This window comes from Rhinoraja longicauda, chromosome 11 (genome assembly GCF_053455715.1).
Source record: "Rhinoraja longicauda isolate Sanriku21f chromosome 11, sRhiLon1.1, whole genome shotgun sequence".
Lineage (NCBI taxonomy): Eukaryota > Metazoa > Chordata > Chondrichthyes > Rajiformes > Arhynchobatidae > Rhinoraja > Rhinoraja longicauda.
Window position 1 is genome coordinate 48,979,749 of NC_135963.1, and position 21,610 is coordinate 49,001,358.

Here is a 21,610-nt window from a genome sequence, read left to right on the forward strand (position 1 = left end):
ACTCGTGCTGTGCTGACCAAGATGCCCCATCTAAAATGTCCCATTTGCCAGTATGTGGCCCATATCCCTCTAAACCTTTCCTAGTCATGTATCTGCCAAGTGTCTTTTAAATGTTGTCATTGTACCTGCCTCCTGTAGCAACTTATTCCATATATCTACCAGCCTCTTGAGTGAAAACATTGCCCCACAAATTCTGATAAATCTTTCTCCTCTCACCTTCAATTTCATGTTTCATGTATTTTGTGTATTGTTGACTGGAATAAAGAAAGCTCTATCGTATGGTAAACATATGTCCTCTGGTTCTTGATTCCCCTTCCCTGGGTAAAAGACACCTCTGGAAGGTCATACACCTCTGGAAGGTTACCCCTCAGCCTCCTGCACTCCAAGGAATAAAGTCCCAGCCTGCCCAATCTTTCCCTGTAGGGAGAACGTGTAAACTCCACCAAGACAGAGCCCGAGATCAGGATTGAACCCACATCTCTGGTGCTATAAGACAGCTGTTCTACTAGTTGTGCCACTGCACACCCCCTTTTTATAACTGTAACATAGCATTCCAACTTTAATACTCAAGCAGAGAGCAGGTGGCCGTTTTGCCAAAACTTGCATTCGATCCACAGAGACCTACTAAATCTCCCAGTTGCTTACCATTTTAACACCCCCACTCACAATAACCTTTCAGCCCTGGGTTTCCTCTATTTCCATGCAAATGGGAGGAACAGCACATCATATTCTGCTTAGGAAAATAACTGCAGATGCTGGTTCAAATTGAAGGTAGACACAAAATGTTGGAGTAACTTAACGGGTCAGGCAGCGTCTCTGGAGAGAAGGAATGGGTGATGTTTTGGGTCTGAAGAAGGGTCTCGACCCGAAACGTCACCCATTCCTTCTCTCCTGAGATGCTGCCTGACCCGCTGAGTTACTCCAGCATTTTGTGTCTACCCTCATATTCTGCTTGGCTAGCTTACAAACTAACAGTACGAACAATGGTTCAAAGGTTCTTTATTGTCACATATGGACTGCACAGTGAAATTCTTGCACCTGTTGCTATATTTTGTCACCTTTAAGAAAAGAAAAAGGTCCAAAGTCCAATCCACATGCTGGATACACTGGAGCACCCCAGGTATGCCTAGGTAAGGTCCAGGTATGCCTAGGTAAGGTCCAGGTATGCCTAGGTAAGGCCCAGGTATGCCTAGGTAAGGCCCAGGTATGCCTAGGTAAGGTCCAGGTATGCCTAGGTAAGGTCCAGGTATGCCTAGGTAAGGTCCAGGTAAGGTCCAGGTATGCCTAGGTAAGGTCCAGGTATGCCTAGGTTAGGTCCAGGTATGCCTAGGTTAGGTCCAGGTATGCCTAGGTTAGGTCCAGGTATGCCTAGGTTAGGTCCAGGTATGCCTAGGTAAGGTACAGATATGCCTAGGTAAGCCCCAGGCTGCCGTAGAGTCTGCTCCATCGCTCAGCCCACCAACACACGTCTCTCTGCTCGCCTGACCACCCCCGGGTCCCAGGGGACGCCTCCTGCAGCCGACGCTGCCTGTGGCCAAGGCAATACCCCGGTCCCGGTCCCTCTCCTACCGGCCCACCCCGTGTCCGTCATCACCTGCGGCTCCCTCCTCTTCAACTCTCCAGTCGTCGGGGCTGAGCTCGGCGGCCTCCGAGCTTCCCCTGCAGGCAGCGGCCCGTCGGACTCTCCATCGCGGCAGGCAGCAAACCAGGCGGCCCACTGGGACCTCGATCTTGGCGGTCCAGCCTTTGATCTCGGCAGCCCGCTGCCTTTGTTCACGGCGACACTCCAGGTCCGTTCTCTCTTGTTCGGCTCTATGGCGCATCCCGGGGGCTTTCAGCCTTGCATTCTCCAATTGCATTTTTGTACTTTGCATTCTCCAACTTTAGGTAACACCTTTCTTTCCCCTCTTTCCTGACTCCATTGTGTACCCTCTCCCCCATCAGCCCAGTCCCCCTTTTAGCCCGCACCCTCCCCCTCTCCTCCTTCCACCCATATCTCTCGCTCTGGCTTTGCATTTCACTATTTCAATTAGCCATGGTTATTATCTAACATTTTCATTGTGCAAATGTTGTCCGGCTCTTACAGCAGACATCGACTGTTTCTTTTGCCGACTATTTGCCAATGGATTTGTACATTGTGCAAAAACTTGCAAGCCCATGACGTTAAAACAGTTCGCATTTGCATGCACCTATATAAATGGGCACGTCACCCCTCAGGTGATATCAGTGATATGTATGGGCTAATTGCAGCACTGCAGGATCAGGAAATCCTGCTGCAGATGTCTCTCAAGCCAACTGGCAGCATGTTTTTTATTAATAATTAGACAATTCCTTCAGTCAATTTTAAATAAGACTCCTCAAGAAATGTGTGAATGCAGAGGATTTTTTTTCTTTGCATGAAAAGTTAAAATCTCTGTAATTATTGATCTGGTGATAAAATGAGAGGTAACTGAGAATGCAATTCTGTGTCCAGCTACTTATTACAAAGAGAAAAAGAAATGTTGTCATTTACATTGAGAAGCTGCTAGATTTTGTTGGCTTTGTGTTTCAGGAGAACAGACATTCCATAGAATAATGACAAGTTTTAAAATATAAGCCTGAGAACACCAGAATTGGTCATCAATGGATTTCTGAAGGATAGGTCATATTTGTTGAATACGGTTGAACATTTTCAAGAAGTGACTGTCGTTGTACTCAGATCATTGGCCCAGTCAGAAATGTGATTGAACGAACAGAGCAAAAATAGTGAACAAGTACTTAAATGAGTAGTATATAAATATTCCATCAAGGATCTTTATTAGGGCTGCCACTATTCACTGTATTTATTTAGAACCCATAGACTTCTTGACTGGGCAGCCTAAAGTTTGCTCAGTCACAGAAAGATGGATGACTTTGTAAAAAGAGCAGATGCAGGCATTCAGATTACAGAGATCATGGGCCGTTTATTGCAGCAAGTCATGGTGACTGCCAATGATCTGTGGAAAGTCTAGAACACTTTCTGCAGGATGGGGAATCTTAGGATGGAGAAGCATGATCTGAACCAAGGGTTCCCAACCTGGGGTAAATTTACCCCCAGGGGATAAATGTCGCCTACCCAGGGGGTAAATTTGAACAAAATAATAATGTTAAAAACAGTATTTTAAAATTTCCCCTTTGTCAGTTGCTTTATTACGGTAGAAGTTTAAACTCAAATTACTGAACAAAACAGGGTGAGGGTAAATTTACTTTCCAGCTTCAAGTTTCTGGGCACTCGCATTTCGGAGGACCTAACATGGTCCAATAACACTACTGTGCTGGTCAAGAAGGCACAGCAACGACTGTTCTACCTAAGAACACTGAAAAAGTCTAGTCTACCCAACAGCTGCTGACGACCTTCTACCGCTGCACCATAGAGGGCTTCCTAACACATGGCATCCCTGTGTGGTACCTCAGCTGCACAGAGGCAGAGAGGAAAGCTCTTCAGCGGGTAGTCCATAGAGCTCAGAGGACCATCGGAACACAGCGACCAGCCTTGGAGGGCATCTACAACACACGATGCCTCAGAAAAGCCACCAGCATTCACAAAGACTCTTCGCACCCCTGCAACAGTCTGTTTGAACTTCTACCATCGGGCATACGATACAAGGCCGTCTACGCCCCCACCTCCAGACTCAGGAACAGCTTCATCCCCAGGGCCATAGCTGCTATGAACCGGTCCTGCTGAGCCGGATGGTCACATCGCACAGTGAACCGGCACAGAGCTACTGCACTTTATTCTGTTTTAAAACTGCTCTAATTTGTTTCATTGGGTTGTTTAAATTAATACTGACTAGCTAATTAATTTATTGCATCGTATGGGAGGCGCATTCCCAATCTCGTTGTACCCCTGTACAATGACAATAAAGATATATTGTATTGTATGGTATTGTAAAAGTTGCCAGGGGTAAACGGGACGAAAAAGGTTGGGAACCTAAACTTTACAAGCTAACCCTCAAGAAATGAAAAACAAAGTGTTGGACGAACTCGGCAGGTCAGGCATCATCTAAGGACATTGACTGTCCATCCCCTCCACAGATGCTGCCTGACCCAATGAGTTTCTCCAGCACTTTGCTCTTTGCGGAAGGGAAATGCTTCTGCATGCAGTGGGTGATTGCAATTTGGTCCTCCCTTTGCAAAACAACAATTGGTGCCAGTCAATTATTATTTGATTCTCAAACTGATAAGATATTTATTAACCGGAGGTATTAACGGGCAGGGGCTAAGGCATGTGTGTGAAGTTAGGTCAAAGATCAATCATAATCTCAATGAATAGTAGAAAATGTCTAAAGAGCTTAATGTTCCAATTCATTTCATCTATTTTACAATCAGCCTGCAGAAGGATCCCAACCTGAAACTTCACTGGTCTATTTTCTCCAAAGATGCTGCCTGGCCCACTGAGTCACTCCAGCATTTTGTGTCTGTCATTGGTGTAAACCAGCACCTGCAGTTCCCTTTCATTCCATTATGGTCAGTGTGGGAAAAGTAAGGGGAGCTAAAATTGTTAGCAACCCTGAGGTCCAGCAGCCCTTGGTGGACCAAAGGCAAATGTTCAGCAAAATGGTCTACGCTTGGTCTTGCCAATGTAGAAGAGGTCGGGAACACCAAATGCAATGTTAGAGGAGGTGTACATGAACCTTTGTCTCACCTGGAAGAACTGCTGAGGTCCTTGGAAGGAGGAGGTATAGGTACATCTCCTGCAGTTGCCAGGGAAAGTGGCTGGGAAGGGAGTGTTTTGGTGTACAAGGGATGAGTGAACCAAGGAGTTGCGGAGGTCGTGGAGGGGGAAACCACATTTCTTCGAGGAAGAAGACATCGCGGATGTCCTAGAATGGAAAGCCTCATCTTGGGAGCAGGTGCGACGAAGTCGGAGACATTGAGAGTTGGGGATGGTGTCTTTTTTTACCTGCCAATCGTCTGAGCTACTTAAGCTAATATTGTCCCCACATTCAAGAAGAGAGTGAGGATAGGCCCGGAAACTACAGGCTGGTGACCTTTCCATCTGTGAAGTTTTTCACCAAGAACCTCCAGCAAGTCCATGAGCTCCCTGCCAAAGATGCCACAATCCACAGAATGTCAGATCAGAGTGAGGGTGAAATGAGAGAGAAAAGTACTTTGAGTGGAACCTTATGTCTCCTAAACCTATCACCCTTCATATGTGACACCTACAGTTCACAGTTTGCACTGTTGGATGGCAGTGTAAAACAATAATCTGCTGTAAGATCAAAACTGGGGTCATCAGGAATAAGGCATTCTGAATTTCACAACTGGAATGTGCAGGGCTGTGGTCAAACTGCCAAAGGTCATTCGACTGCCATGGTTAATGTTCTACAGAACTGGTCATTCTTGTCAGGAAGGCATCATCACCCTGCACCATGACATCAAATTGCTGATTTTTTTCCATTCTGGCACCATATATATATGTATATATCTGTGGAGTGACCACACGGGGATGAGTGACCACACGGAGTGAGTGACCACCTGGAGATGAGTGACCACCCAGAGATGAGTGACCACCCAGAGATGAGTGACCACCCAGAGATGAGTGACCACCCAGAGATGAGTGACCACCCGGCAATGAGTGACTTCCCTCTGAGGAGTGACCACCATGAAGGCGAAAAAAGCAATTGTGTTTTAGTTGTGTGTGATAAATGTATTTTAGCCCTAGAAAGATAAAGGAAAAACCCAAGCAAACAAAAGTAGACAAAACAAAGATTTTATATAAGACAAGGGGGATGTTGTGATATTGCAGGGACTACTTTGTTGTAGCACAAGGACTAATTTGTTTGCCTGTGTAGTAATGTGTATATAAGGTAATGATGTGATTAGTTGGCCACTCTGGGGCCACGGAATAAACAGCCTGGAGTTAAGCTCCAGCATGATAACCTTTTATACATGTGTACTCGTGGTCCGTCCAGAGTCGCAACAACGGTAGACGGACCACGAAATACAACAATTCTTGTCAGGGAGGCATCATCACCCTGCACCATGACATCAAATTGCTCATGCTGGAGCTGATTTTTTTCCATTCTGGCACCAATCTACACAGACATTTTCAACCAGTCCCTGCAAACCTGCAATGTCCCTGCCTGCTTCAAGGTCTCCACTATTGTCCCTGTACCCAAAAAGACAAGGATCACTGGTCTTAATAACTACAGGCCTGTTGCACTTACATCTGTAGTCATGAAGACCTATGAAAGACTTGTGCTGGCCCAGCTGAAAAACATCACAAACCCCCTGCTGGATCCCCTGCAGTTTGCATACAGGGTCAATAGATCAGTGGACGCCGCAGTCAATCTAGGCCTGCACTTCATCCTCCAGCACCTAGACCGCAAGGGGACCTATGCCAGGATTCTGTTTGTGGACTTTAGCTCTGCATTTAACACCATTATGCCAGAGCTACTACACTACAAACTCTCCCAGCTGACTGTGCCTGAACCCCTCTGTCAGTGGATCATCAACTTCCTGACAGACAGGAAGCAGCATGTGAGGCTGGGGAAGCACATCTCAGACCCGCAGACCCTCAGCAGAGGAGCACCGCAAGGCTGCGTACTCTCCCCTCTCCTTTACTCTCTCTACACCAACGACTGCACCTCCACAGACTCCTCTGTCAAGCTCCTCAAGTTTGCGGATGACACTACCCTGATTGGACTGATCCAGGATGGGCAGGATTCTGTCTACAGACGGGAAGGAGCTGGCATCCTGGTGCCATCGCAACAACCTGGAGCTCAATGCTCTCAAGACAGTGGAACTAATTGTAGACTTTCGAAGAGATCCCCCTCCCCTCTCCCCACTCACCAGCAACAACACCATAGTCACATCTGTGGAGTCATTTAAGTTCCTTGGAACCATCATCTCCAGGGACCTTAAATGGGGGGCCACCATTGACTCCACAGTCAAAAAGGCCCAACAGAGGATGTACTTCCTGCGGCAACTGAAGAAACACAATCTGCCACAGGCAATGATGGTCCAATTCTATACTGCTATCATTGTGTCCGTCCTCACCTTCTCCATTATGGTCTGGTTTGGCTCAGCCACCAAGCGCGACATCCGGAGGCTGCAACGGATCGTTCGCACAGCTGAGAAGGTTGTTGGCTGCAACCTTCCTCCCATTGACGAACTGTACACTACAAGGGCCAGGAAGCGAGCGGGCAAGATCATCTCTGACCCCTCTCACCCTGGCCACAAACTCTTCGAAGCACTTCCCTCTGGAAGGCGACTCCGGATTGTCAAAGAAGCCACAGCCAGACATAAAAACAGCTTTTTTCCACGAGTGATTGTTCTACTCAATAACCAAAGTCTGTAGTCTCTTTTTTGCTCTGGTTTATTTTCACCCACATGTTTAGACCGTAGTGTAGTATCCTTATTGTTTTGAAGTGGTTATGCTTTATTCTTAATTGTTAACTGTATGTTTGTGTTGTCATTTGTGAGCGGAGCACCAAAGCACATTCCTTGTATGTGCATACTTGGCCAATAAACTTATTCATTCATTCATTCATTCATTCATTCACTTTGTCTACAATAGTGGACATTGTTGGTTGAATGCTTGCAAGAGATTTTGTTGCTCCTCAACAGTTTTATTTTCTAGTGATGATTCTGTAGCTCTTGAAGGGAACCTTTGTTTACAATCTTGTTGAAAAGCCTAATGTTCTTCACCACGTATACTACAGCGTTTAAATATTTCAAAGCCAGAAGGCCAATTCAGGATGAGCACACGAGGAGTAGCAACAAGGGAGTTAAAATGGGTGGACAATACAGTGAGGCAAAATGAGGCAGATGATATAGTTGAAGCACCTCTCCGTGGATGCAGCAAATTGATTCTGTAAACAACAAATCATATCATAGCTCTGCAGTCTTGCCATATCCAGTCTTCTTCTTATCGTGTCCACAACATTCTAGATATTTGGTTTCAGCCAAAACTGAACACAACTCTGAGCAATATCATTGTTCTCTGCGAGGTCCTCAGCTTTGTATTCATGCTCCAATAGAGGACATCTCAGTTGGTGCTCCATAGTTTGTGGTTCAGTGCCACATATGCAGATGACGACTTCAGTGTCCAGTTAAGACTAATGATAGGCATTCAAACAACTAATGAGGGGCAAGCAACATTTCTCTCCTCAGTTGTGGCAGATTCTATTACATTCATGCAAATGACAAGTCCAAAGAGTTTAGTTCAGAGATACAGCATGGAAACAAGGTCCTTTGGTCCACCAGGTCCTCACTGACCAGTGATCACCTGTTCACACTAGTTCCATGTTATCCCACTTTCTCATCTACTACCTACACACTTGGGAGGCCAAATAATCAACAAACCTGCAGGTCTTAGGGATGTGGGAGAAAGCCGGAGTACCCAGAGGAAACCTACACGTTCACAGGCAGAGTGTGCAAACTCCGCACAGACAGCAGTTGAGGCGAGGATTGAATCCGGGTCTCTGGCACTGCGAGGTAGCAGCACTACCAGCTGCACCACTGTGCCACCCAAAGGGCTTGCAAACTACATTCAGCATAATCTATCTCAGTCTCCTTCTATGATCTCCAACCTCACAATCTGCAGCATATTTTTATTCACTCGACATGCTATTAAGAAATGCTTTTAGTATTGGATACAGCAAAGGCTGTGGGCCCAGTTACAACTGTGTTGTTGTAAGGAAATGTGTCACATACTAGCCCTGATCTAAATAGTTACAATCTTACTGTAACAGTGACATGCATTATATAATGTTGACAATTAGCCAGATATAACCAGGCAAGCCAACAATAGTGTTCTCTCCAGGTTAACATACACCTCATTCAAACCCTTATAGGACTCAGTTGGTTATGTTGAACATATCGTTTGTGTTCCTGACACCAGATTCACGAAGCAGACGCTCAATACCGAGCTGTGTCATTGGAAAAGATCTGAAGGGAAGAAGGGGAAAAGGTTCAAGAATTTGATCAGAGCCTCCTTGAAGATAAGCAGCATCCCCATCACCTCCTGAAAATGCCATTCCCATGCCTGCTCAGAATAAAGAAATAGCATTCAGGAAGGTATTGAGAAACTCAAGGTCAATCATTGGGAGCAACTCACGATGAACCTCACAACATCTGTGGAGGAGTTTGCAGTCTGAGAAACAAACAGGAGGTCCTACCTATAAAAAGCACAACAAAAGCATCCCGGATAATTGCCACTCCACCTGTCTACTAAAATGTCAATCCTTCTCAGAATCTTGTACTAGGAAAATATCAACAAGGTATTCTCACTTGGGGAATTTACAACTGGAGGACATAATTTCAGAATCTAGGGGCACCTATTTAAGATGGAAAGAAGGGAGACATTTTCTCTCAGGTGGTTGTGAATCTTTGGAATCCTCTAAATCAGATAGAGTTGGAAGCTGAGGTAGAAATGTTTGGTCAGGAATCATGGGCAGGAAAGTAGAGCTGAGGCTACAATCAGATCAGCTATGACCCAATTGAAATTGAAGGACAGATCTGTTTCATTGAAGAGCTCATTTGACCCACTCCTGTTTATATTTCTTGTTGCTTTCCCCCCCCCAATTATCATTAGACGGTGTTACGAGGCACCATTTATCCCTTTGGTCCATTCACGGTGCTCTGTTTGGGTTCCACTGGGATCATTATGCCTCACTCCTCATTACAGCCTGGTTTAAACCTGGAGAAATACGTTCCAATGGGCAGACAGAATCCACACACTTAATTTTAAAACAGCATTTAAATGGGTGCAGTGTCAAGGAGCCTGAGCAACATTAGTCACTGGGAATAAGGAAAGAATGTTTCACTGAACGGAATCATTTCTGCCACAGAGAGAAATGGTTGTGTTTGCAGCCAAATCACTTTCAGGCCCAAGACTTCACTGCAAGAGTCCGCTGGGGCTATGCCCTTTGGTCCAAATAACTTCAGCTCTTCCATCAATGACCTTCACTCCACCATATCTGACATGTATTGTATTTGCTTATTATTGCACAGTAGTAATTCTGTGAGAATATGTTCACCACACTGGCTTCTGAGATCCCTTACGATCATTCATTTCCATTTTATCAAGGGCAACTTGGGTTGGAATTGAACGCAGGCTTTGTCAGCGACACCCACAGACGATGAATAAATAAAACTCCAGAGGTGAAACTCGGGAATGCTGCATAACCCCCACCAAACAATTGGGACACACGTCAAAAAAGAGACCAGAGAAATCTCCGGTAGATATTCACATTGCAATCGATCCCTCTGAGAAACTCCCACCAGGTTCCGACCAACTGTGGATAACCTGGCGCAGTTTCAACAAACTGCGGACAGGCACAGGGAGGAGCAAATCGAACATGCTGAAGTGAGGATACACTGAAGATGCGGCAGACTGCGAGTGCGGACGGGGCCTCCAGACTATGGCACATCTCCTGAGCTGTGACGTGCTGCATGACACATGCACTGTAAAGGATCTTGCGGAGGCCAACGATGTGGCACTAAAATTTGCTCACTATTGGCAAACAGCTGTGTGATGACACGAAATAATAATTAAAAATGATTAAAGACAATAGACAATAGGTGCAGGAGTAGGCCATTCGGCCCTTCGAGCCAGCACCACCATTCAATGTGATCATGGCTGATCATTCTCAATCAGTACCCCGTTCCTGCCTTCTCCTCATACCCCCTGACTCCACTATCCTTAAGAGCTCTGTCTAGCTCTCTCTTGAATGCATTCAGAGAATTGGCCTCCACTGCCTTCTGAGGCAGAGAATTCCACAGATTTACAACTCTCTGACTGAAAAAGTTATACCAAATTCAGTCTGAGATCATTCTGAAGAAAGGTCCTAACCTGAAAGATTGTCTGTCATCCGCAGATGCTGCTTGACCCACTAGTGGGAGAGTTTATTAGGATTTTAGGTCATAGCCTCAGAATTAATTAACCTTCTTTTAGGAAGAAGATGAGGAGGAGAATCTGTGGAATTCTTTACCACAGAAGGCTGTGGAGGCAAATCAGTGGATATATTTAAGGCAGAGATAGATAGATTCTTGATTAGTACGGGTGTCAGAGGTTCTGGGGAGAAGGCAGGAGAATGGGGTTAGGAGGGAGGGATAGATCAGCCATGATTGAATGGTGGAGTAGACTTGATGGGCCGAATGGCCTAATTCTGCTCCTATCACATGATCGTATGACCCGCTGAGTTGCTCCAGCATTTAGTTTATATATATGTTTCTATATCAAACTCGTAATTTAGTTTTTGATGGATAAAAAAATACTATCAGGAATCTTTCAGGTGTCAAGGCAAGATGATGCGATTTACTTCATGATTCATAATCCGAAATGCCATTTTAATTTAGTGACATGTCAGCAATTTTTATTTAAAAAAGTATCATTCGGGATATAAAGTACCTTGTGACATACCAGCCTTTTATTTTTTGTTCTTTAATATCCATCTCCCCCCCCCCCCCCCATCATCCGACAGACAGTGAGCGAGTCAAGTGACTAAATGCGTCGGTCTGTGGTGCGTTTTCTTGCTGATTTGCACTTGGGTTGTGCGGGCGAGGTTACTGTCGGACACAGACCGAGGGAGGGCAGGGTCTGTGAGTCGCTGTCGCCATCTCCTCCCCGAGCAAACTTGCTTCATCTTTGGCTGGGATTGCGTCGGCGGCGCGCACGCTGGGAGTCGCGACGTTCTGTTTTGGAACGCGGAGACATTGTAGTCGGCTACACATTGGAGTCGGCTACATTGGCGTGGTCTACATTGGAGTCGGCTACATTGGCGTGGGCTAGTCACATTGGCGTGGGCTAGTCACATTGGCGTGGGCTAGTCACATTGGCGTGGGCTAGTCACATTGGCGTGGGCTAGTCACATTGGCGTGGGCTAGTCACATTGGCGTGGGCTAGTCACATTGGTAGCAATTGAGCGGGACGCGGCTACAATTAGACTGTCGGCGCTGGGAACAAGACGTGGAGACGGGCAGCGGCTACATTAGTGTCGGCGCTGGGTGCAGGTGAACGGGACCCCGGACCTCCCTGAGTAGCGAGGCCAGCTCCGCTCCCTCAGCCGTCCTTTCCTTCTTTGCTCGTTGGGGCCAGGCAAGTTCCGAGCGCCGCCGTTGCTCTTGTCCAAACATTTTGTACCGCACTGAACGACGAGCTGGGCTTTTGCTGTGTGGTTTCTCGGGCCGCTTTCGTGTATCTCCTGCCTCTCTTTCTTTCTTTCTTCCCTTCCCCCACCCACCACGAGTTCTCCTCTCCCTTACATCCTAACACACGCTGTCCGCAGGTCGCATCTTCGAGTCCGTGTTTCATGGATGGGGACAATGGCCCAGCGCCTGACTATCTGGCGCAGTGACTGCCCTGGTATTGTTTCCCCCTCTTTACAAACTCCCCGTTTAAATAATGTCTTATTTAGTTGCCTGAATCTTCTAACCTTCTTTAAACCCTGGCCTTTGTCCTGTTTAAAAATTCGGTACGTGAACATGCAATGGCCAATGTCCTGGTTACCTTTTTTTTAAGACGAAGCATAAAATGTTAGTAAACATTCTGAACTCACCGGGAACCGAAGTTTTGAATTTTAATTGGTTAGTGTAAACTGAAATGTTACTGGAGATGTGATTGAAATTTGTCCCGCTTCTTCTGCGTTGCTCTGGTTTATTTTAAGTGTGCCTTTCCCCCCCCCCCCCTCTCGGCAGGAAGTTGATGGCGAGCGGGACAAGGATGGCGCTCAGAGCCAGGCGAATATCCGCCAATTCTTTGGAGGACGACGGGGTGAGAGCCTCGGAGGGACTCGGCGAGGAGTGCGCTCGGTCGGTCAGCAACGGTGCGTTTATTCCGCTTCCCCCTTCTCTCGCTTCATTCTGCTTAATTTCAGTGGAATATATTGTGAAATGAGTTTTGTTCCAATCTGAAGTCAGAAAATGCTGAGCATGGTCCGGCAGCATGTATGGCGAAAGTCAGGTTGCGTTCACAGTCCTTTCACAAGTGTGGTGAGGTGCAGGTACAATGAAAACGTTGCTTACAGACACAGCACAGAGACTCAGACAACACACACAGACTTATTGTACATGATAACATGGCACGGCGTAGTATTTCATTGCCAAGGCTGGATTGAGTTATGTAGGTCGGGCCAAGACAATAATAGACAATAGGTGCAGGAGGCGGCCATTCGGCCCTTCGAGCCAGCACCACCATTCAATGTGATCATGGCTGATCATTTTCAATCAGTACCCCGTTCCTGCTTTCTCCCCATACCCCCTGACTCCGCTATCCTTAAGAGCCCGATTGTTTTTGGGAAAGTAGTCATTTCTGGACCGGTATCTCCTGCCTGGTGGTCACAGCAAGAAGAAGGCATAGCCCTGATGTTGGGGCTCCTGGAATGATAATGTTGCCTTCTGGCAGTGCCTGATGTACATGCTGTTGATGGTAGGGAGGGCTGTGTTTGTGATGGCTGAATCCACTACTCTACAGCTTCTTGCATTCCTGTACGTTGGAATTGCTGTACGAGTCCATGTTGTAACCAGTGAGGATACTTACTTACCACAGTGCTTCTGTAGATGTGTGTCAGTGACATTGCCAAATATTTTTTAAATTTCTAAGAATGTAGAGGCATTGGTACACCTTCATCATCATGTACCATCTACGTACTGATTAGCAGTTAGTTTCCTCCCATCATTTTCAAACATATTGTCACCAAGTGGATAGTTTTCCAATCTCTTATTTAGTAAGGAGATCCATTGTGCCAAAGGTAAACCACCTTTTCTATCTGAAGAAGCGTCTCGACCTGAAATGTCACCTATTCCTTTTCTCCAGAGATGCTGCCTGACCTGCTGAGTTCCACCAGCTTTTTGTACCTACCTCCACTTTTTCTTCAGATGGTGTATGGTAATGAATACAATTTACGAAAAGTAGTTAATGACCATTCATGGCAGTCTTCTGATACAGTCCCAACAAGATAATTTGCAGAAGCCACTTTGCTGTGGACAGTGCAATTGCTGAGATGACCTTGTTTAAGCTGTGTAATGGTTTTGGTAGAAAACCCATTGCCTTCACTCGTGATATGACTCGTGAGAACTTTAGTTCTGTCATGTCTTGGTGCTTCTGTTAGGTCAGTCTGGAACTGTGAGGCAATAGCTTGCTCAACTTCCATTTTGTGTGGTTGCTGAGTTTTTAATGTTCCTAACTCTTGACTGAATGTGATGATCATCTCATGGGTGTCTGCTCGCGTGTGTGTGTATGATTTGACTGGAAAGCATTGTGCACAATTTTTTACTGTATCTTGATACACAATTATAATAATAAACAAATGGCAATACCGACATTGGGGAAATGGGCCATTCATTAAGTTGTGACTGAGATGATCAATTAGAAGCACAAGAACTGTTCCAGTCTATTGATGTTTGTCTCACTTTGATTAAGTAATTGTTTTTTTAGCCTGTTAATTAATTCTAAATCATGTGAAACTTCCAGCAATGGATTATTAATACCAGTCAGTTCTGTTTTCTCTCGAGCAGCAATCTCCCTTTTAATGAATGAGATATTGTTGATTTTGGTACGATTGTCAGAACTATTTCTAGACACCTTTCGATGGATATCTGGAGGAAATGTCTAGCCAGTTTGTCAGCCCTACTTCATGAGTATTGTTTGGGTCCTCTACTGATGAGCAGTTGTAAAATTACAGGGCTGAGGCGAGATTAAGAACTTAAAAGTGTGGTAGTTCCTTTAACATTTCTTCCTGTATTGCTCAAGTCTTTAAATTACATTAGAACCTTCTCCATCTTGAGAGGGATCTGATTGTTAAACTGTTGTGGGGCCTAGCTTTGATGCTGTTTTTCATAGATCGGCAAGGAGTTGCTGTGGACCTAGTGGTGCATGGCTGCCCACCCAGTCACTGTTTACGCCAGGGTTCAAATACCTGCTTATTCATGTGAAACTCAGAGTAAACAGTGGACATACAATCACGATAAATACACCACTGAGTACAAAGAATGTGGAACAATGTGAAGAACTTCCCAGTATACTTCCATGGAAAGGAGGTTGGTCATTTTCTACAGCAAAAGCCCGAATCTTGCGATTGGACTTTGTTGTGTATGTCTCATACTGGAATAGAATGTTTAACTCACTAAATGAACACATTAAAATGGAAAAACGTGAAGGCAGGGTTGTCTTTCAAACTGGAAGCTGGTGACAAATGACAAATTAGAACTGAGACGAGGAAAAACTTTTTCAGTCAGAGTTGTGAATCTGTGGAATTCTCTGCCTCAGAAGGCAGTGGAGGCCAATTCTCTGAATGCATTCAAGAGAGAGCTAGATAGAGCTCTTAAGGATAGCGGAGACAGGGGGTATGGGGAGAAGGCAGGAACGGGGTACTGATTGAGAATGGTCAGCCATGATCACATTGAATGGCGGTGCTGGCTCGAAGGGCCGAATGGCCTCCTCCTGCACCTATTGTCTATTGTCTAAATGGTGTGATATGAGGATCGGATCCATACCTATGTTGTTTGTCATTGATATTAACAAATTGGTTGAGAAAGTAGATGGCATGGTTGGTAAGCTTGTGGATGTCACCAAAAGTAATGGTAGAGTGGAGAGTGAATAAGGTTATCTCGGATCACAACAGGATTTTTATCGATTGGGCTGAGGAATGGCAGATTGTTTAATTTGGATTAATACGTGGTGTTATATTTTGGAAAAATAAAGTACTGCAGGACGTGCACAGTCAATGGTGGGACCCTGGAAGTTCTGAAAGTTTGGTAATGGCTTGTATTTGTACCAGTCTTCCAGATAATCTAAAACCCTTGCCATTGGAGAAAACAAACAATAAGTGTGCGAAGGGCACTATTTTCCTTGCCTGACATTCAACCCTGGATCACTTTGACAATAAAAACACCTCTGTTAGGGTGCTATTCATTGACCACAGCTCGCTCTTAACTGAAGAAATATATGAAGAAGGGTCTTGACCTGAAACATCACCCATTCCTTCTCTCCAGAGATGCTGCCTGACCCACTGAGTTACTCCAGCAGTTTGTTCTCTCCAGTTTAAACCAGCATCTGCAGTTCCTTCCTACACATCACCCGTAACACAACACTGGCTAATCATGACCTTGCACCAATCTATTTTGGACCTGTTGTAGTTATCATTACCACATGTATACTGTTCACTATGAATTTCATGTGAACAATTAATTTAATTGCAAGCCGATACATAACAACACACTAATCTGAATCGAGGTGCTGTAGAATATCGAGACCTGTGGGGGAGGAACATGGTACATTGAAATTGATGACACAGGTGAGACAGGATGAAAAAACCATTTGGCATGCTTGATTTTTTTGGTCAGGATATTGAGTATAGGGTTCATGAAACTGAAAAGGCTTTCAATCTCTTACCTTGCCGGAGGTGCGATTGTTTTCCGGATCGTATCTCCGGTCGCTCTGTGGCCTAACATCATGGAGCTGGAGGCCTTGCTCGAGACTGACTGAGCCCCACCGTGGGGCGTGGACTTACCATCGGAGCCTGCGATCCCTTGCCCGGGATTGATGCTCCAACTAAACTAAACACCAGCATCCAAAAACTAATTGCTTATACAATTAAGGTGCGTAGCGTCAGTCAGCGCCATACAGCACAGAAACAGGCCCTTCAGTCAAACTGGTCAACACTGACCAGGTTGCCAAACTGCGCTAGTCCCACTTGCCTGCACCTGGCCAAACTTTCAAACATCCAAACTTTTTCTATCCACGGACCTGTCAGTGGTCTTTTGCAGAATTTAGTTCAGAGATACAGCACGGAAACAGGCCCTTCGGCCCACCGATTCTGCACCGACCAGCGATCCCCGCACATTAACACTTCCGTAAACGCATTAGGGACAATTTTCATTTACACCAAGCCAATTAACCTTCAAACCTGTGCCTCTTTGGAGTGTGAGCGGAAACTGAAGATCTCGGAGAAAACCCACGCTGGCTATGGGGAGAATGTACAAACTCTACAGACAAGCCACCCATAGTCAGAATCGAACCTGGGTCTCTGGCGCTGTAAGGCAGTAATAGACAATAGGTGCAGGAGTAGGCCATTCGGCCCTTTGAGCCAGCACCACCATTCAATGTGATCATGGCTGATCATTCTCAATCAGTACCCTGTTCTTGCCTTCTCCCCATACCCCCTGACTCTGCTATCTTTAAGAGCTCTATCTAGCTCTCTCTTGAATGCATTCAGATAATTGGCCTCCACTGCCTTCTGAGGCAGAGAATTCCACAGATTTACAACTCTGCCTGAAAATGTTTTTCCTCATCTCCGTTCTAAATGGCCTACCCCTTACTCTTAAACTGTGGCCCCTGGTTCTGGACTCCCCCAACATTGGGAACATGTTTCCTGCCTCTAACGTGTCCAACCCCTTAATAATCTTGTATGGTTCGATAAGATGCCCTCTCATCCTTCTAAATTCCAGTGTATACAAGCCTAGTAGTAGCTCTACTGCTGTGTCGCAGTGTCTTAAATAAGGTTGTGAAAGTCCTTGAAAGTGGAATAAATACTTGCTTGGATGAGGCATTGTGGTTACTCTGCTTGCAGCAAAAAAGATTGTGGCATTTTGGTGTTCAAGGTAATGAGATTAATGGGTGCCTGATGGAAAGCATGTGTGTCAAGGGGCTTTGTCCCTTTCTCTGCCATCTATATACTATAACTCTCGTTTGTTTGTTCCTGAACTACAGCCAAAGCAGTACACGATAGCGTGACAATTTTAGGCTCACATTACTCACCGTTGTCCCTTTGATGCTAATGGAAGAAGTTTTGTTGAAATCGGTGTTATATTTTTAAAGTTATTCACATTTTAAAGTTTAAATTATCTCCTGGGGGAGAGGAGGGAGGATAAAGGGGGGAGGATAAAGGGGAGGGAGGGGAAGGGAAGAGAGGGGGGGGGGAGGGGAAGAGGGGGGAGGAGAGGGTGCTGCACCAATGCAGAAGAGGTTTGGGCCCAAAGGGTCCATTTGGTCTAGTTGTGTTTAGACAGGGTAATAGGATGGGAACTGTATCCATTATGGTATGTTTTTAAAAATGATGAGGAACAGATTCTGTAGTTCTGGGCAAAAGACAAAGGGAGGAAGGCTACCCATGCAGAAAGCAGATACATTTTGAGGTATCTGGACAGTGCTTCAATGATTTTGGAAGGATGTGGGATTGGTGTGGATGGGCATGGTGACTGCATTGGTACGGTGGGCCGAAAGACCAGTTTCTGTGCTGTACAACTCTGAATCTATGACCTAGTCCAATCTCTCCTGATAACTCAATTCAACTTGAAGTTTGCAACATGATGGAAAATTGCGTTTCTTGAGCTTTGGTTCAGACTTGTTGCAACTTTGCGGAAGACCCCAAAGAGAAATATCATTATGAGAATGGGATAGTGAATTAGAATGGTCGGTAACTGGAAACTTGGTTGTTCCTGTGGACTGAGTATGGGTTCTCTGCAATGCGGACACCTGATCTTTGTTTGGTTTATCCAAAATGGAAGAGGCTGTATTGTAGACACAAGATGCAGTGCACCAGATTGGAAGAAATACAAGTGAGTTGCTGAATCTCCTGGGTGGTCGGCATGGAGGTAGTGGGCAGAAGGGCCTGGTCCCATGTTACATCTCTCAATGATGTGTATGATAGTGTTGAAAAGCTGGTTGCAAGCTGGCATAGGCATGCCCTTGATGGGCTGCCTGCATTCTAATGATCCTTTGATACTGTAAACTTCAATAGCTATCTTTTTTATATTCCCTAACTCTATCGAATCCATTTGTAAACTTGTTAGGTGAGGTGCAGCCAGCCCAATTTGGTAGTTAAAAGGATCCGGTCATGTGGGGTGAGTCAGAGATTTGTTACAGTATTTCAGCTAAACTTGTTTTTTTTGTAAGTTCAATCTTTGAACAGCTTGATTTGGAAACTCTTCAAGATGTTTTTGTGATCAGAGCCGAGTCTCTGTGAATTGGGAAATGTTTGTCCAGAATGACTTTGAACAGCATCTATGATGTGGCCTATTTTTTGTTGTCACTGTTCATGCTTGTCGTTTGCACAGTAAATTACTCCTTCAGTCACAGTGGGAACTTTTCAAACCCTGAGCCCAAAACTCTGAACTGACATGGTTTTTTAAAAATGTTAGTGTTTTTCATTTCCTGGTCACTTTTGGACAGCTTCATGTGATCCGCCATTTTAGTCTGCAGTTCTGGATCCACTGCTGGTCAAAAATAGTGTGAGGCAGGGGAGGGTTCTTTACTGTTTAGTATCTGCTCTAAAACTTAAACTACATTTTGAACAAGGAGTTTATTTTCTACACTTTTTTTGGCAATTGGAGTGAAGTACTTGATCCATCAGAACTCTCTCATGCTTGTAGCAAATCAGTAGGAGGGAGCTGCTTGTGCAAGTCACTAAATCCGTGTCGTGTTCTATTTGACCTATGCACAGAAGGAATTGTGCGCACTGTTTAATGTGGGAGTCCTGTATTCCAGTCTGCCGCTACTCTGTCAGACTGGTTGTCAAGGAAGTGAACTTTTATCAATATTTCTATTTATAAGCTAAACACGCCTACAACTTTCATAAAACATTAAAATGCAAAAATCACTTGTTATCCTTGAGTAAAGCAAATAAAAATGTAATTTGTTCCACTTCTCTCTACTAATTCGTTAGCTCTCTTGTCACCAAGTGTAATCTGAATCTGGTTCAGTAATCAGATTTACTAATGCAAGTTGTAGGCGTGTTCTGCTAGTGGGCCATGAGGAGTTGTGTAGAGGAGCGCAGTTGGGAAATCTGTTGTCACGTGAAGGTCGCAGTGTAGCAACCTTATATCTTAACAGTTTAAGTTGTGTGCATATGACATTCTTGTCTCAGTATATTTTCACATTTTTGCTGATCAGTGCTTGTTTGTCAAGAACTGTTATCCATTAATCTGAGATTTGAAGAGTTTGAGGTAAGAGTAAAGTAACAAATATTGTAATGTTCTGTATCTAGAGACATACAAATGGCTTTGAGCCATTCTCTGACATTCGTGTAAATATTTTTTTCTGGACTCTCGGTACGTTTTCATATTCATCTCCTGAAATTCATCTCATGAAAGGGCAGTTTCCCCTTTGCATCACATGTACCTCACTATTAATATCTGAGGCCCAAATAATACACACTACATTGCCATACTAGTCACTGCTTTAAAACAGCTTGCACTGTGTGTTTAGTGCGGTTGGTTATTTTGAGATGGGGTTAGATGGGGTTAGAAGGCGTATTTGAGCTTGCAGCCAAGGAGAAATCAACAAAGTTGCCATTAATTGAATTTACAGTTGTAGGCTGTGTCAGGATGTACAGTGAAGTTGTCTCCAAAATGCCAATTCTTGAAAGTTGTCAGTATAAAGAAGAACTCGAAATAGGAAATGGTGACTTGTTTCATTTGTGTTACATAATATTTTGAATAAGAGCGATCATAATATCATGTAGTATAAGAAAATAACTGCAAATGCTGGTACAAATCGAAGGTATTTATTCACAAAATGCTGGAGTAACTCAGCAGGTCAGGCAGCATCTCAGGGGAGAAGGAATGGGTGACGTTTTGGGTCGAGACCCTTCTTCAGACCATAATATCGTGATAATGGCCTAAACAGCTAATTCAGGCAAATTTCCATTTTTTTTGAGTGAAGGTGCAGGATTTCCAAAAGGTTAGTTTGCAAGTTAAAGAAGTAATAGGAAAGGCAAATGCAATGTTCGCATTTATTGTGAGAGGACGGGAACATAAAACCAGGGATGTATTGCTTTGGATTTACAAGGCACTGGTCGGACTGCATTTGGAGTATTATGAGCAGTTTTGGGCCCCATCTGAAGAAGGATGTGCTGGCATTGAAGAGGGTCCAGAGGAGGTTTGTGCGAATGATCCTGGGTGGATTTGAGTTAGCATATGGTGAGCGTTTGACCGCTCTGGGCCAGTACTCGCTGGAGTTTAGAAGGATGAGGGGCGACCGACCTCATTGAAACTTAGTGAATAGTGAAATGCCAGGATAAAGTGGATATGGAGAGGATGTTTCCACTAGTGGGAGCGTCTAGGACCTGAGGGTACAGGATAAAAGGACTTACCTTTAGAAAAGAGATGAGGAGGAATTTCTTTAGTCTGAGGGTGGTGAATCTGTGGAATTCATTGCCACAGGTGGCCGTAGAGGACAAGTCGTTGGCTACTTTTAAAGCACAGATTGACAAATTCTTGATTAGTTAGGATGTCAAAGGTTATGGGGTGAAGGCAGGAAAATGGGGTTGAGAGGAAAAGGTAGATCAGCCATGATTGAATGGCAGAGTCGACTCTATGAGCTGAATAGCCTAATTCTACTCCTTTAACATGAACATCCCACAAGTGTGGAGAAATCTGGACAATATCCGGAGTCTGGAGGTGAAGTTGCTAATTTGATAAATTGGTGGAAAGGAAAATTTGCGCTGAGTGCAATCATACGGCAAACCTCTGATATCATGGTGAATACATTAGAAGCAGTTTATTCACAAAATGCTGGAGTAACTCAGCAGGTCAGGCAGCATCTCGGGAGAGAAGGAATGGGTGACGTTTCGGGTCGAGAAGGGAGAGTCTGAAGAAGGGTCTTGACCCGAAACGTCACCCATTCCTTCTCTCCCGAGATGCTGCC

At 44.9% G+C, this 21,610-nt stretch overlaps 1 protein-coding gene across 5 annotated transcripts in view; it reads left to right on the top strand.

Annotated features, from left to right (window-relative positions):
• Nucleotides 1-1,666: 1,666 nt before the first annotated feature.
• Nucleotides 1,667-21,610, top strand: part of soat1 (sterol O-acyltransferase 1) — a 55,293-nt gene continuing 35,349 nt past the window's right edge. The window contains exons 1-2 of one of the 5 annotated variants that reach the window (XM_078407628.1): nt 1,667-1,790; nt 12,664-12,791. In XM_078407628.1, coding sequence (XP_078263754.1) covers nt 12,671-12,791 — 121 coding nt within the window. In that variant the 5' untranslated portion in view covers nt 1,667-1,790; nt 12,664-12,670. The other 4 variants (XM_078407627.1, XM_078407629.1, XM_078407630.1 and 1 more) reach the window with 4 other exon arrangements.